Source organism: Medicago truncatula, chromosome 7, assembly GCF_003473485.1.
Source record: "Medicago truncatula cultivar Jemalong A17 chromosome 7, MtrunA17r5.0-ANR, whole genome shotgun sequence".
Taxonomy (NCBI): Eukaryota; Viridiplantae; Streptophyta; class Magnoliopsida; order Fabales; family Fabaceae; genus Medicago; species Medicago truncatula.
The window spans coordinates 28,436,113-28,453,956 of NC_053048.1; the positions used below are offsets into that span (position 1 = coordinate 28,436,113).

The window sequence follows — 17,844 nt, forward strand, 5'->3', positions numbered from 1 at the left end:
GGAGCTATCTAAACAGAATTGGTCCTCTCTCATATTACAATATTCTAAGTAAATTTGAATAAGCCTAATTTTGGAATCTTTGCTGTATTTTACAAAGAAAAAAAAAATGGTAAAATGGGATAGCAAAAATAAAAAAAAGAAAAGAAAGGAAGTTCTCAAAACTCTCGGTCAGTATCATTTTGATTAGTTGTTGTAACACACATGGATACATTTACAATAATGAACGCCATATTTTTCCCTCCAAGGATATTATCACAATGGAAATGTCATCATGGTATAGTCTTCTTTCCCCTTGTGGTATATCAAGCAACTCATGGAACTCAATACCTACAAAACAACAATGAAATCAAACTTACAAAGATTGCTTTAACATATCAAGCACTGATACGAACATGGACACCAGACACAACTAATTGACACATCAACAGTAGTCATAGTTTGAAAAAAGAAAATATTTGAATGTAACCACGTGTTTCGGTGTTGCGTCAGTATCAAACACTGACACGTGTCAGACACCAGACACGCCTTCAATCTAAAGTCTCATTGATACATATGTTATATGTATGTATTTTCTCACAATACAAATGATCAATGTAGTTGCGCAACTATTTAAACAAATGTTAAAAGTAAGTGCTTTATACCAGCTTTTTTGGCTGCATGACTTAGTGCTTCTTCAGTGAGAAGTTGTGCAGGATTTTTATCTGGAAACATGGTGATGAATGACTCTACTTTAGCCATTGCTTCTTCATTGGTGAAGTATTGGTAAAGTCCATCAGAAGATAGTATAAGAAATTTGTCACTTGAGTTGAGCCTGTGATGATATAGTGAAGGGGAGCATGTGATATATGGAGATTCCCCTATGTAGTTAACTTTGAAAGTCTCTAACATTGCATCATTTTGCTTAGGCTGCAAAATAGACAAGAAGATTATGTTGTTAGCAAATAATTGAAAAACATAGGAAAAATGAAGGAAACTAAACTAAGAATATATTCAATAATAAAATTCAATAAAACAGTTAAAAAGCAAGCATTTTTTTTGTCTGTAATGTAAGAAATTAAGTATATACTATCAAATTACATGCTTAAGGAACCCTGCTCCAAAAGCCCTTGTGACATTTAAGTAACCTTTCACTCGTCCTTTCGTTATTGCAGATGGATCATCCGGATGCTCCTGTCTGATTCTATAAACCTCCTAAGATTCAAGAAACAAGTATAAGGTATTTAACATGAACTTAACACAACAATTTTTTCATTGAGTAAATACTCAAATTAGTCTCTGAAATGTAGAACTGTATCAACTTAGTCCCCACGTCAACAATATTTCAAAATAGATCTGAAATCGCAAAATGTAAATCGAGTTCGTCATTTTGTATAGATTTATTATCATGCATCTCTGACATTATTTACTTATTATTGTTCAATTCATTCTTGAGTCCCGACATTATCAACTTAATATCATCACAATGTCCGCAAATATCAATGAAGGAATGAACGTAAATAATATTTTACAATTTTCAAGTTTATTTTAGAATTCGGATAACATGGAGGACTAAGTTGATACAGGTCTTCATTTTCAATGATAAAAAAAATTTAGGTATTAACTCAATTTTAACAAGTTGCAAAAACTACCTCTTTCACATGAGTGCTATGATCCATTGTGAGCTGAAGAGGATTCCCGATCCGAGTAGCTAAAACGGCACGACTGTCACCAACATTCATCAAATAAACATCTTGACCTTTCATCAACATAACCAAAACACAAGATCCCATCATAGCCAAAACAGGATTATGAGCAATCATCTCATCAATTATCTTCAAAAATGCATTCTCAGTTTTCCTCATTGCCTCAGAAAGAGCTTCCAACACATCCGAGTGACTAAAATCTTCACTTTTCACATTTTTACTATTTTGATTACATAGAAACCTTTTAAGCTCGTCATGAACAACATAAAACATATTATGAAGAAGATAATCAGTTGCATCAGGACCATTAAATCCATCATAAATTCCGACATAAACCCATCCATGATCTTCGCATATCACAATATGCATACGATCTTCACCGCCTTTTCCTTGAGCCATATGAAGATTCTCACACACCATTAACAAATTATCAGATCCACATCCATCACCATCATCATCCAAATAGTTATTATCATGCAATCTCAACTCATCACTCAAACTAGTACTACAACTCACTCTTGCATTTGCATTAGCATTAACATTATCATTTTTCTTAAAAAATGAACCTTTTCCAAAAGATACTGCATTAGAGAAAACCCTACCAAGAACCTTCTTCAAGCTGATCTTATTAGGCTTGTTCACCTTCATTTGTTCTAAACATTTCTCAATGGAATTAGAATTAAACACACGATCGAAAGGACTCGAAGATAACCCTTCTTCAATGGAAGTACACACAGAAGAGGTACGAGGATTATGCGGATTTTGGTATTGAGGATGCATCATTGTGGAAGTAAAGGAACCAAAGCTCTCAAAAGAAGCAGATGAATCCAAAACAGTGCTATGTTGAAGAGAGTCATCAAGGGAAATGGAAGGTGTTGATGAGGAGTTTGCACTCACGGTGGCGCCGGCCACTGACCGGAAAGTCATGAGGGTGGTATCATCGTCGTCAGAGAATGTATCGTTGGAGATTCGAGGTGGGTTCGGTCTTACATAGCTGATAGAGTTGCAAATAGCTTTGTCATGTTTCTTGGACAACAAGGTAAAGGTGTTTTGTAACCTGCCGGAGATATCTCCGGTGCCGGCAGAACAAAGGCACAAATTGCTGATTTTGTTACCCATTGGATAGTGCAATAATGCAATCAAAGTTGTTTTGAACTTTATGTGTAGTAATGTTGCTATCTTATTCAAAGTTCAAAAATGAATAGAGTTGACTTTTTGCATAGGAGTTGACTATCACTTATTTTAGTAACTATTGACTATTTTATTTTTGTTTGGATTATTGAATTTATATGAATTTAATGAGGATTTCTTAAGGGGGAAGAAGAATCACGTGTACTCTTAATATCAAAAATAGAAATAGCAATAACTTAATTTTAATACTTTTGACTTTTGCTAAGGGGTAAGCATTAAAAACACTATGGGAGGAATTTACGAAGCCTAGTTATGTTTACCATCCTCTATTTCTTTAAACTGTAAATCAATTTGGGCAATGCAAACGGGTGCCCAAGGAACAATAAATAATAATTAAATAAATGATCTCACTTAACTCATCTCAATTAAAGTATAATATATGTCAACTAATTAAAAATAATAAAAGCTATATTCAATACTTTTTTAATATTCAAAGGCACAACCATTATTATGCAGACGCGTCCTTTCCATTCCATCTGTTTACACAACCATATGACTTGCTATCTATTATCTCTCTGCCATCATCAGTATTATATTCTATTCTGCAGTTATCATTCAATTTTTTTTTTACGCTATTTCTTTTATACGCTCAATTTATTGGAAGTTTGAATTTATTAAGTATTATTCAAACTTTTTTTTCTTCTTGTTTTTATATGTTATTGTTTTTACATCACGTAGAAAAAAAAATCCCTTGAGTAAAATTTGCAGGAAAAAAAGTATTAAGAAATGAAGGCTGGATATAATGGAAATGATTTCCGAAATTGAAATCACAAAGGAAAAGAATGAGAAGCACGAGCGCGTGTGGTATTTAACTATGTAAAGGACAGAAAATTTGCAGTATTAAATACAACTATTTCTTATTTTAATTAGTTGACATATTTTACATTTAATTAAGATGAATTAAGTGAGATTCATTTATTTAATGCATTTTAATTGTTCCTTATCCAGTGCCCGCACCTAATAAATTTTCACTATCAACAAATAACAAATAATTACTATCGAACCTTGTGAAACCAAAATGGGCAACAAACTCTCCACAAAAATTTTAACGTTGTTGCATGCTAAGGTTGAATTCGAACTCAAGATCTTGATTAAGATAGAAGAGACTCGTGCCATCTCATTTAAACGCTCCTGAGTTTATACCTCTATTTAGTATATGACATTGTCGAAATTGTTAAATTTGACATTTTCATCCATATTCGAACTCAAAACATCGTAATTTTATTTGAGTTTGAGCAGGTGTTTGTCACTTCTTATAAAAAAAATGAGGAGTGGAGAGAGAAGGAGGTAAAGGCATGAAATTATATTAAAATTAGTCTCCTAGAAAATCATATATACTAATTTCGCATGGTGTTGCCGTGATCATCTCAAGTTGAATCTGCTATAGAAATATAGAAAATAGAGAGATTTCCTATATATTTTGTCAATTTGTGTATGCTATCAATTCTTTTTATATTTCTGTAAAGCTTGAACATAAAATTTTTCTACATTTTGTCAAAGCAATTTATACTTTATATATAAAGGTGATGTCTAGTTTTGGTTGGACTTTTTTTCTTTTAATTTTATAATTTATTAGACAATTTTATTTATAATTTTATCATTCATTACCTAAACAAATAATTGATTTCTTTCTAAAATAACTGCATAAATTTTGTAATTTCGATTATACTTTAAGTATTTACCACTTAATTAAAAACAATAATATTGGGTGATTAGATATAGTCATAGTAGTTTGTAAGATATATCTCAACCGAAAATGTTTGATATTGTTAAATTGCACACTTTCCTCCGATTTTAAGTGTGAATCTTACAGTTGTATATATAAGTTTCAGATGGTAACTGTCACTCCGTCTACAAAAAACAATATAGCCGTAGTATCCGGAGAGAAGTAAAATATAAGATGAGGAAAAGGAAAAGAGGAAACAAAGAAGATGAAACAATTAAAGACTGTTTGCAGATGAACATGAACCATAAGATTCCTCAATTTCATGTAAACTACCAAAGACAAAACCGAGTTCAATTTTATGTTGTGAAATATAGAATCTATGTACTTGAATTTATTGGTAAATTGTATCTTTCAGCATGCCATTTTTATGTATGATGACAGGTTCGTGATCCATTTCTATTAGTAGAGATATAATTAAGGTGATCCTAGTTTATATTGTAATAGTTATTTTTTGTTTGACTTAATTTGCAGAGGTAGTTATTAATTCAATGGTAGGCCTTATGATTTTTTAAAGGAAGTATGTCATTAATATATTAATATTTGTACATGTTTAATTTTTAGGGTTAAATATGTTTTTGGTTCCTATAAATATACAAACTTTTCGTTTTAGTCCCTCTAAAATTTTCTTTCAAGTTTTAGTCCCTATAAAATTTTCAATCACTACTTTTGGTCCCTATTTTTAAGTAAACTTTTGTATTTTTTAATGAAATTATGCAGAAATGTATGAAATATTGTAAAAATCACTAAAAAAAAAATTAGAATTTTTTAACAAAACATGAATTAAATATGAATTTTTTATCTCCAAACATATAAAAATTCATATTTAATTCATGTTTTGGTAAAAAATTCTAATTTTTTTTGGAGAGATACTTATAATATTATACATTTTTCTGCAAAATTTTATTTAAAAATATGAATTCTACATATGAGGTTACTTTAAACGGGAGACCAAAAGTAAAGATTGAAAATTTTATAGGGACTAAAACTTGAAGAAAATTTTTAAAGGAACTAAAACGAAAAGTTAGTATATTTATAGGGACCAAAAATATATTTAACCCTAATTTTTATATATACATTCATCACATTATCAAAAAAATATATATATACATTCAACACTTATTTTTTCTTTATATATTCTCTTATCACATCGCTGACAATCATATCTATCGCATCATCTCTTTATTCATTTCTTTCAAGGTGTAGAATATTTATCATGTGTCCTTAATTTTTTCCCCTTATTATTATGATTTTTGACATGGGCCAATAGTATTTTGTACCCCTTTTATTTTACTTCGATTCCTACAAATCTCGTAAAAGTCAAATTTGCCTCTGACATTGTTAAGAAACAAAAATTTCCCACCCTCATTGTATTTTGGCAAAGTTGAATTTGAGTTTCCATTCTCACAAATACAAACTTAGGTTCCAACAAACTTAAAGTTTGAGTTTTCCTAAACACAAAAAGAATACTATTAGGAGAAAGAATATTTTTACTAGTGTACCGGAATACTAACTAGCCTGACCCTTTTTTAGCTTACTTAATAGAAAAAAGAATAATTTAGGTTACTTCAAATGAATTGTGGGATAGGGACATAATTTGAGAAGTAGGAGGTAACTTATTTTGTAAGTCCACATGTCTATTTGATGAAGGGGCTCATTTATTTTTATTGACATGAAGGGCCTAATTAACACTAGGTCTATTAGCCAATTTAGAAACATAGTTGGCTTATTATAATGAAAGTTAAGAAAATTTTCAACTTAATATTCTTCCTTTCAAAATATGTTTAAACTTCATTAGAACTTAACTCTATCTCAATAATTAAAATGCTTAAATAGCACTTTTATCCTTTAACTTATTTTAAAAGTTCATTTTGGTCCCTTAATTTTTAAATTAGTCAATTTGGTCCATTGACTTATTTTAAAAGATCAATTTGGTCCTTTCAAATCGGTTGTACGTTAGAACATCACTAATCTTCTTTGGTTTGTAAGGAATGATTGATTTTGTGTAGTCTGAAGAGGTCGTGATAAACTTGTCTAAGTCCGTTGAAGCATAGAGAATACATTGTATATAAAGGTGATTATAGAAGCATTTTCAAGCACCATATTGAAAAATCTCACTACTTTAGGGACTAGAATAGTCTACATTGGATGAACCTAAATAACTCTATTATGTCATTCTTCTTTATTCATTATCTCCTTTATTTTGATAGTTTAGATCTCATACCATACACATACATATAGTTTTTTTTTTTTTTTTTAAATTCATTCTTTATACACACTTCATAATCATGTTCTTACTTCCATTTTCAAGTTGTTAGCAAATCAAAATTTTTAAAGAGTCACAATTCAAACCCTCCATCCTTCTTGTGACTGTAATTTTCACTTCACAAATATATCGTATTTGGTCGTATTACATTATCCCAACCTTCAATCACATAAAGGGAATTCGACTTACCCTAAATTCAATTGTTTGTTGATTTCGTCTAACATTGTATGTTTATTTTAGTGCAAGCAGATATATAATATAACCTTTATTATTTATTAAGGGTAATTTTAATTTTTAGCATCAAATTGAGGATAGTTTGTCATTGTATTAAAAATGTGAATAGAACATTTTCACTCCTCAACAAATCCCCCAAATTTTGGAGAGCAAAAATGGTCTCCATAGCGATTTCGCTCTTCTCTCTCTTCCCCTTTAAAAAATTGAACCATACACATAAAAATCTGGTTTATAAGTTGGATTCTATGGCGAGGGTCTAATTAGGTCCCTCACCGGTGGACCACAAGAAAAACACCGTTAGATAAAATAGATGGTTGAGGTTTACTCACATTCAATCTTATCCTCCTCCTTCTCCTTGGTGTGATGGTATAAGCCAAATGGATTGCAAAGTTTATGGTGATATGTTGGCATTTGATGCAACATATGAAACGAACAAATATCACTGGTCCTTAGTGGTGTTTTTTAGCGTTAATAACCGTTATCAAAATGTATATTTGCTGGTGTTATTGTTGCAAATGAAAAAGAAAAAACTTGTGTGTGGGTTCTTGAACAATTTTTGGAAGCAATGTCACGCAAGTCGCCCGTATATGTCATTACTGATGGCGATCTTCCAATGAAGAATGTTATAAAAATTTTATTTCCAAATTATTATCATAGATGGTGTGCTTTCCATCTAATTCGTAATGCAACATCTGATGTTGGAGTTCCTGAATTTGTGGGTCAGTTCAGGAGATGCATGTCGGGTAATTATGACCTACAGGTGCCATGGTACCCCCAACTTCTCTATATATATTAGATTAGGCATATTTGTATCACAACTACGTAGTTGGCGCAGTGGAAGTGATGTTAGTTTTTCTTGTGTAGGTCGCGGGTTTGACCCTCCCATCTTCTTTCTTTTTATATTTCTGTTATATTTTTACTATTTTGTTAAAAAAAAAGCTCCTATGTGGATTCGAACCGGCATCCTCTACTTTGCAATAAAGCAAAATAAACCACTGGACCAATTAACAGTTATAATATTTCTCTCACACAGTTTAATATATATTTCATACAATTATGGCACCCCCCATAAAATATTCCAAGATCCGCCACTGATGACCTGGGTCATTTTCGGTGCAAGTGGACTGAAATGGTTGATACACTTTAGCTTGCATGACAACAAGTGGGTTAAAGAACCATATGCAAGGAGAAATATGCAATTTTTTTGCTGGGTTCAAAACTACTTCCCGTTGTGAGGGATTACATTCAGAGAAGGGGAATTTCTCCACTCACGATATAATTTGACTGATTTTTTGCTGCATTTTCGTTGATGCCTTAATTAGATGTTGCATTACTAATTAGATGCCTAGCACACAATCTATGATAATAATTTGGAAATACAATTTTTATAGCATTCTTCATTGCAAGATTGCAATCAGTAATGACATATACCTGACATTGCTTCCAAAAACTGTTCAAGAACCGTCCCACACATAAGTTCCTTCTTTTTCATTTGCAACAATAGCACCAACAAATATAACATTATGATTATGGTTATTAACTTCAGAAAACACCACTAAGGGACATTGATATTTGTTCGTTCCATATGTTGCATCAAATGCCAACACATCACCATGAACCTTGTAATCCATTTCTCTTATACCATCACACCAAAAAAGGTGTACAAGCCTACCTTCTCCGTCAATGGTGTGGCAATAAAACATTATCCGATCATCTGATGTCAGCCCATGAAGTTACTGTAAAGCATTTTTACCATCACACCGTTTCAAAAAACGTTGCTGTCCTATCTGATTATATATATATCCTTCCTACAAAACCCTATCTTTTCATACCTTCCTAATTGGTTTGCCAATGAACTATTTTATCAAGACGACCCTATCCCAACCTTCAACATGTCGTTCATCTGCATTATATCCGACTCTTTCATTTTTCAACGTGTATCAAGCATTCCATGACACTCTTCAACTAAAAGCTCATGGTTTTGTTGATCGGTAAAAACAATTATCAACCAACATTGTGAGAATATATCTATATGCACCTGAAATTTTGCTTCACATCTGGGTTTACACTCGCGCTTACGATTTTATATTGTTAAACCACTGTTCTCCATAAACCCTTTTTTGTGAAAGATAAAGGTTGCTGTAATATTTCCCCTTTATTGATTTTAATTATCTTGCTATTGCGGACTGCAAACCCGTTCATTCTAGCATACCGGTTATAGAACTCATAAGCCGTATCCAAACTTGAAAACTAAATTTTTCTCGTCTCATGGGGACTTGATCCTTTTCGGTCCTTGCTAAGAATATCCTCCATACTGCCAATATACTTCTTCACTACCTTCCCTAGCCTCAATACTAGCAGCATCATCGTTAACAATCTCACATGTTACTTCAACACTTACCCTAGCTGACAAGCTTTTTAGTCCCTGCCACAACAAACAAAGCTTCCACATTATTACCAAGAAGTAAATACACTAATACCAGTATTTAACATATTTCTCCTACCTCCACAGATGCAACAGATTCATCCATTTGCATATTCTCTTCAAGATTATTTTCCATCTGAAACAGATTCAAACAAGTATGTCACCTTTCACTATTCAATTAAATGTACCAATTAATGCTCTTTTTTCTGCTGCCTACACAGATTATGACATCCACATTATTTTCGAAGCAAATATTTACAGCTAAATTTACTCAACTTTTTAAATACATCCATTATCATAAGCTAATAATCCTATATGAACCTAATTTTTTTTCCTTTCAAATAACATAAAAACATTCACGTAAACTAAGGACCTAATATAAATACAATTTCTATTTAACCCACTCCACAAATGAAAGCATTTTGTTTAGGTGATAGAATTTGTAAGCATAGATTGCGTTTAATAATAAATGTAAAAAAAATATTTTGTAAGCACTTAATAACAAATCTACTTTTAAAGCAAAGGCATAAATATTGAGAAATCCTTGCTACAAAAATTAAATATATTAATGTTCAATGTTACTCATCTTCTTGTGCGAGTAAAATGCTGGGGTGAGTATAATAGAACTCGAGACAATGATTACACTGCTGCAAGAGTTTGAATTTAAATAATCTATGTATGTAAAATATTTTTAGACAAAATAAATACAATTGACTGCCATTTTCATGTAATGAATTTGTGATACTCATGCAACAAAGTTTTGGAATATGTAGCATCAAATTTGGCATTTTTACCTCTCCTTTTGGCCTAACAGAAGGTTACTTATATCACTTGAACCTATTTGTAATTTATCTCAATATAGACAAAATTGTTACTATCTAAGATGAGTGTGTATATGAAGAAACATTTTAAAGTAGAGTGTAACAAAGTGCATTGTGATTTATGGCTACCTACAAGGGTACTGTACCGGTACGAGAATACGACAATTTTCAAAAAAATTAAGGTATTGGTACGTCAAAAAAATCATTTGTTTTGTTATATATTATAACATGAGAGAGATAAATCCTTCAATTTACAACAAAAACATCATGATAAAAGTTTAAAAAGCTGAAAACTAGTGTTGGTTACAAAAAAAAATAAAAAAAACTCATATGCAAATATAATACACTATATTATTTGTCATATTAATACATAAGAGAAAGCCACATTTTCCACTCACAATAGAATAATGAGCAAAAATGGAGTACCAAAAGTACCGTATGTGTATCTTGTATAGATACTTAGCTGTTTTACGAGTACTCATACTTCAGAGATGGCTACTAAATCTCTATGTCCATATAACTTATTATTTTCACTTACATCTATGATCTCTTTAGTGTGTTTCTGATGCTTCGATTATGTTAGTCTCTGTAGTGTGTCTTATTCATGGTAGACAAACTCGCGATCTGGACCATAGAATTGTACGGTTCCACGATCTTGCCTGACCTCTTCGTGCTCATAGGTGGCCGGAATCGGAAAATGGTAAGAACGGCTTGGATCGCCGCGCAAAGACGTGGACGCGGTGATAACGTAGATCCAGCCGAGTTAGGTTGGAAACCCAGGAAAAAGGTTTGCGGGTCGTTTTGCCACCCGGTTAGTGTTTCGTTTTCCAAAATTCCAGGTTTACCGGGTCGGGTTCGTGACCCGGTTCGCAAAAAAACACATTTTTTCAATCAGAAAGTAAAAAAAAATAAACGTTTTTCACCCTTCTTAATCTCTTAAACGGTTTCAAATCCTATCATTAAACCCATTGATTATTGAAGATCTTCCCAATACAGCCACTAATAATTAGGGAAATTTTCCAATAAACCCATAAATCATGGAACCTTACCAATGCAATTTCCATATTCATAGCACTCAACTTCCTCTCTTACGTTTTTAACTGTTTTGAAGTTTTTTTTTTTTTTTCCTTTATCTATTAATGAAATGAATTTGAGTTTTATTTAAAGTTTTTTTTCTCTTTCTATTAATTTATGTTGCTTCATATGAGTATGTATGAATTTATATGCAATATATATGAATTTCTAAATTTGGTAGGATCTTACGATCCGTATTACGATCCCCCGATTCACGATCTCAAGGGTTCTACCCGATCTTACTTAGGATCTCGAGTTTGTCTACCTTGGTCTTATTGTCTATCACAAGAGTATAAATATTCAATGAAATGTATGTTATTGGTGGCTTAAAATTTAGAAAAACGTTCATATTAATTGTGATGGTGGATGCTAAAAATGAGCTATTAGTATGTGATTATCATTCAAATACAAAGCATTTTCTAACTGCTTTGATTTTATAGGTCATAACTTGTATAAGAAACCACAACCTAATGAATGATCACATACAAGACAGACTAGTTTGTGCATGATCGAAGACCATTGCCCTAAGTATGAATCTAGACAGCTACGTAAAATTTCCATTCAAGACTTTGCAAAATCATCTGTATTATTGTTATTATGTGAAGTGAACATTGCAAAATAGCTAGAGAGAAATACAATATATAAATCAAATTCGCCCTAATATCCCTTTCAATGGCATTTTGATCTTAACAAATTTGTAATTTCAGTTCTAGTATATTTAAAAACAATTTTAATTATTTGCGTGCTTCAATAAGAAAAAGAAAAAGAAATAGAAATATAACTTAGAGGAAAATTCATTTACAACCATATAAATAATAAAAATAGTAAATAAACAATATTGGAATTCACCTTGCAATAAGAAACAGAGATTTTGTGTGCTAGGAATCACATGTTCTTTGAGGCTCCAACCTAGAGTGTGAGGGTAAAATTTTTAAGAAACATACAAATAAACATTAATCAATTTGGTTACTCAATAAAATTGAGAAAAGTGAGAGGTCTCAAATCAATAATCAGAAAGAAAAACAACATTTATGGAAAATTATGTAAACATTATGTAGAGATAGTTTCATCCAAATATTTAACACTTACGCATGGAAAGCCTGCTTCTGCATATTTAGCTATTGTCTTCAAAGTTAGTTGTCCAAAATTTATTGCACTCCATGATCACAATCGTTGGAATGCTTATTATATTTATTATAACTACAGTATATAATGCATGAGGCAATAGAAATAAGATCAAGGAGAGAAAGAAAGGAGACGGAGATAGAAAGACGACCAATCCCTATCTAGTGCAATGACTTCACCATCGCATGATTGTTCTCCTTTCAGTGTTTCCCAAATTTCCGTATGCTAAAGGTGCAGCACTACATATCATATATTGATGGCAAGAGGATACTCCTTCATGGCACTACATATCACCTACAACCTAAAAAATGCAGAGAAAAGAAAAAAGTGAAGTTAGAAAATTTGAGAAAAGAGAGATAAACAAATGTAAAAGCATAAGAAAGAAGAACCCTCGTTAAAAATTGACCCTAGGTAGAGAATGCCTACAAATAAATAGAATGGCATCGAGAATAAATGGAGTGGAAGAAGGAAATTCAAAAAGGTAAATGAAATATAATGAAGGGTTAATAGTGCTTTTTTCATCCGTGTAATATAGGTCATTTTCGGTTTGATTTGCATCCTTGTAAATTTTTTTTTTTTTTTCAGAAAACACCCCACGCCCATCCAACTCAGCAAATTCGCTTACGTGCCGCTGATTTGACATTTTTTTTCATTTCTTATTATTTTTAATTGGCCACGTGTAAAAAAATCTTTCCACATCAGATTTTACTTTTAAAATATTTGAAATTAAATTTTAAAAAATAAAAAAGATCATAAAAATATTCAGTTTTTTTTTTCCAAAAATTTAAAAAATCGAAAAATAATTTTTAAAAAATTCAGAAAAAATATTAAGATTTTTACCGAAATATAAAAAAACAGAAAAATAAAAAAAAATAGATTTATTTTTTCAAAAAATTTAAAAATTAGAGAAAAAAAACTATTAATATTTTTTCGATTAAAAAGATTTTAAAAAATTCTGGAATTTAATTTTCAAAATTTTAAAAAAAGGTCAGATTTTTAAAAAAAATTTTTGGAAAAAAGTTTAATTTTTAAAAATCTGGATACAAATTTAGAGGGTTTTAAAAAAGTCGTGGAAATTCCATTTTTCCTAGAATTATGCTTTTCCTTAGAGGAGGTAGAAATTATAAATCTTAAATTTGTGGAATGAAATGATTTTTTTCCCAATATTTGTGGAATAAAATTTTCGAATAAAAAATCTGAATTTTTTCTATATTTGTATACAGAATTTTAAAAAAATTTCAGATTTTTTTAAAAAAAAATCTGACCTCTTTTATAATTTTGAAAATTTGCTTTTTTTTTTTTTTATTTTGAAAATTAAATTCCATAATTTTTTAAAATATTTTTAATTTTATGGAAACAAATATGACTATTTTTTTGTTTTTTTATATTTCGGAAAAAATCTTAATATTTTTTTTGAATTTTTTAAATTTTTGGAAAAAATGCTGAATAATTTTATGATTTTTTGGATTTTTTTTTTATTTTTTAAAAATAAAATCTGATGTGGATATATTTTTTAACGTGGTCAATTAAAAAAAATTCCAATTCAGCGCCAGAATTTGCTGAGTTTGATGGGGGAGGGGTGTTTTCCGAAATTTTTTTTTTTTACAAGGATGCAATTCAAATCGAAAATTTTATAGGGACGAAAACCGGAAATGGTCTATATTACAGAGTGAAAATTACTATTAACCCTATAATGAATGACATTGAGAGATTTAACTTGAAGCCCAACTTCAATGTATACGGATAATGCGTTGTTGCCATAGACATTGGAGTGGTTTTGGCGTCTAATTTGTCGCACTTCATACAAATTGAACTAACTGTCTACCAGCTCAAGGTAGCCAAAAAAACAAATAATTAAGTAGTTAAGGCCACACAAACAGCAAGATAAAGAGTAAAATTAAATGAACAAAGACTTACCCAAAACTGGCATGCTCAAGAGAAACACTAAATGCGGACCCAAAATTGAAGTAGTAGCGCAATAAAAAAAGTTGTAGAACCGTGCAGCAAAACACATACTGACAGCCATGAACAAAACAAATTCCCCTCACAAACGACTCAAGATCTTACACTGAAACGATTGTAAAATTGAATGCTTGTAAAATTTCAATGCACTGAAACGATTAAAGATATATATTTTTGAAGAAAAAAGTGGAGATGAAATGAGGAGGTTTTGTGGTTATTGAGGACTATTGTGAATTCGTGACAAAAATCACACCAATGAAAAACAATGATGTATGGAGCAAATGAAGTGGTAATCAATGTGTAAAGTATCTCCAAGCAACAACAACAAACTCCAGACCTAAATCTGGGTGTAGAGCAACACCACAAACATAATCAAAGCAATAGAGATAAGCAACGAAAGAAAAGGAACAAATGCACCGAGATTGTTGACCCAGTTCGGTCCAATATGACCTAATCTGGGGGAGAGAGCAGCTCTCCAATCCACTATGATGAAAGTGTTACAAAAAGAGTTACAAGAAAATAGCTTGCAAGCTTACACAAGAACAAGACCTAGTTTCTACCCATTTTGTGTCACCCACTCTCAAAATATGAACCCTAAAGAGAAAACACAAAAGGAAGCTTATGATCCTTCCAATGGTGAAATCTCACTACCCAAGGTGTTTACAATGTTTCCCCACCCTAAAGTTACCTCCTTTGTAATCCAAGTTTCTCTCACTTCAAAATCTGCACAAGAACACTTATATAGCTGTCTTCAGCGGTCAAAATCGTGTCACGTTTTCCAAATCGTGACACAATTGGTGCGTACGACCCAAGGTACGACCAACCTTATCCTGAAAACGTACCCAACAAGTTTGAAAATCGTGTCACGTTTTCACAAAATCATGCCGCGATTGGTCACCCTGCAAACCAGCTCACGACATTGCAAAATCGTGTCACGATGATGAAATCGTGTCACGATTTCTCTGTTCTTCCAAACCACAAATTTGAAGCCAATTTTCAACATTTCTCCACCTTGACTTCTAATTGTTGGTGATGTTAGTTTAACCATCAACCACCTTGCTGCTCTCTCCAAAAGGGAATTACTCTTCAACGAACTTGATCAAGTCCAAGCAATGCTTGAACCTTGATCTAGGCAATGACTTGGTAAACACATCTGCTGGATTCTCTTCCGATGCCATTTTTTCCACCACGATCTCTTTTGATTCAATCATGTCTCTTACAAAGTGCAAGCGAATGTCAATGTGCTTTGTCCTCTCATGATACACTTGATGATTCGCCAAGTGAATGGCACTTTGACTATCACAATGTATCTTCACACATTCTTGAGTAATTCCTAACTCACCAATCATACCTTTCAACCATATGGCCTCTTTCACCCCTTCAACAGGGGTAATATACTCCACTTGAGTTGTTGATAATGCCACCACAGATTGTTGATTTGCCTTCCAACTAATAGTCGTGCCATAGAGAGTAAACACAAAACCCGATAGAGATTTTCTTGTGTCCACATTACCCGCATAGTTCGCATCAACATACCCCTCCAAAGCGTCTTCCTCTTGAGCTGCTCTTGTGTACTTCAAACCGCCCTTCAAAGACCCATTCAAATACCTCAACACCCACTTCAAAGCTTGCCAATGCACAATACCCGAATTTGCCATAAACCGACTTACAATGCTAACCGCATAAGCTAAGTCCGGTCTACTACAAACCATTCCATACATGATGCTTCCAACCCCACTTGCATAGGGAGTACCTTCCATCAATTGCTTCTCATCCTCGGATTGAGGACAATGTTTTATGGACAACTTTGTGTGGTGGCCCAAGGGAGTGCTCACGGTTTTAGAGTTATTCTAAACCGCTCCACCACCTTCTTCAAATAACTAAGTTGAGATAAGAAAAGTTCGCCTTTGTCACGATTCCTCAAGATATCAATTCCAAGAACTCTCTTTGCCGGACTAAGATCTTTCATCTCAAATTCACCATTTAACTTTGGCTTAAATATGATTTTTCGTCCCTGTAATTTGGGCCCGTTTTGATTTTCGTCCCTGTAAAAAAAAAAAGTTTGAAAAACATCCCTGTAAAAAAAAATTTGTTTGAAAAAGGTCCCTGACCCTAACTTTTTGATGATATGGCATGGGTTTTACCATGTGGCAGTTGCTGACTGTGCAACTTCTGCCACGTGGCAGGCCACGTAATTAAAAAAATTAAAATTATTTTTTTAAATTAAAAAAATATGAAAATAAATTCAAAAATCATTAAAAAAATTCGAAAAAAAAATTGTTAAAATTAATATTTTTTTCTTCATATTTTAAAAAAAAATTTAAAAAATCATTTCATTTTTTTTCGAAAATTTATTTTCAGAAATTTCAGATTTTATAATTTTTTTTTGAAAATTATATAATAAAAATAATTTTAATTTTTTTAATTTTTTTTTTCAGATTTTTTAAAATGTTTTTTTTATATTTTTAATTTTTTTTTCATATTTTTAAATTTTTTTTATATTTTTAAATTTTAAAAACAAATTTTAGAATTTAAATATTATTTTTAAAAATTTAATATTATGTGGCATGACACGTCAGCGCCACGTGGCATAAGTTGCACTGTCAGCAAATGCCACATGGTAAAAAACATGCCACTTCAATGTTTTAGTGGGGCCAGGGACCTTTTTCAAACAAAAAAAAATTTACAGGGATGTTTTTCAAACTTTTTTTTTTTACAGGGACGAAAATCAAAACGGGTCCAAATTACAGGGACGAAAATCATATTTAAGCCTTTAAGTTTTCTTTGAGCTTCACAATCTCATCCTTGCTAGAGTTTGCCATCAAGATATCATCCACATATAAAAGAAGGTAGAGAATGACTTTCTCACCCCTCTTCAACATGTACACACAAGAATCATACCCGCTTCTCACAAAACCGGTCTTCAAAAGAAATTCATGAAACCGACGATAGCATTGCCTAGGGCTTTGCTTCAACCGATACAAAGATTTCTTTAAAAAACATACCTTAGACTTGTCTTTCAAAAAACCTTCTGGTTTCTCCATGTAGATTGTCTCTTCAAGGTCACCATGTAAGAAAGCGGTCTTCACATCCATTTGTTCCAACTCAAGATTGAATTGATTCACAATAGCCATAAGTATCCTTATGGAACAATGTTTCACCACCGGTGAGAAGATCTCATTGTAGTCGATCCCCTCCACTTGAGTGAAACCCTTGGCCACAAGTCTTGCTTTGTACCTTGGACCTTCAACACTCAGAATACCTTCCTTTTTCTTGAAGATCCACCTGCATCCAACTACCCTTTGGTGTTTAGGTAGCTTCACAAGTTTCCAAGTTTGGTT

General features: G+C 32.0%; 2 protein-coding genes across 2 annotated transcripts; both read right to left on the reverse strand.

Annotated features, from left to right (window-relative positions):
* Nucleotides 1–152: 152 nt before the first annotated feature.
* LOC11408575 (probable protein phosphatase 2C 4) lies at nucleotides 153–2,816 on the reverse strand. The gene is made up of 4 exons (XM_003623024.4): nucleotides 1,629–2,816; nucleotides 1,078–1,191; nucleotides 642–906; nucleotides 153–327 (listed from the first exon to the last, which is right to left on the reverse strand). Exons 1-4 carry the CDS (start codon nucleotides 2,799–2,801, stop codon nucleotides 212–214), a joined length of 1,668 nt encoding a protein of 555 aa, XP_003623072.1. The 5' UTR covers nucleotides 2,802–2,816; the 3' UTR covers nucleotides 153–211.
* Nucleotides 2,817–15,582: 12,766 nt separating this feature from the next.
* Nucleotides 15,583–16,263, reverse strand: LOC120577049 (secreted RxLR effector protein 161-like). The gene has a single exon (XM_039827951.1). The coding sequence runs from the start codon at nucleotides 16,261–16,263 to the stop codon at nucleotides 15,583–15,585; it is 681 nt and encodes a 226-aa protein (XP_039683885.1).
* Between the last annotated feature and the right edge of the window lie 1,581 nt (nucleotides 16,264–17,844).

What these genes read in the sequence shown, in the direction of transcription:
- LOC11408575 (XM_003623024.4), bottom strand. Translation starts at nt 2,801, where the DNA reads ATGGGTAACAAAATCAGCAATTTGTGCCTTTGTTCTGCCGGCACCGGA. An exon ending in ATAGCACTCATGTGAAAGAG is followed by an intron (nt 1,192 to 1,628) that starts GTAGTTTTTGCA and finishes CTTGAATCTTAG; the next exon opens with GAGGTTTATAGAATCAGACA. An exon ending in GAGCAGGGTTCCTTAAGCAT is followed by an intron (nt 907 to 1,077) that starts GTAATTTGATAG and finishes TCTATTTTGCAG; the next exon opens with CCTAAGCAAAATGATGCAAT.
- LOC120577049 (XM_039827951.1), bottom strand. Translation starts at nt 16,263, where the DNA reads ATGGAAGGTACTCCCTATGCAAGTGGGGTTGGAAGCATCATGTATGGA.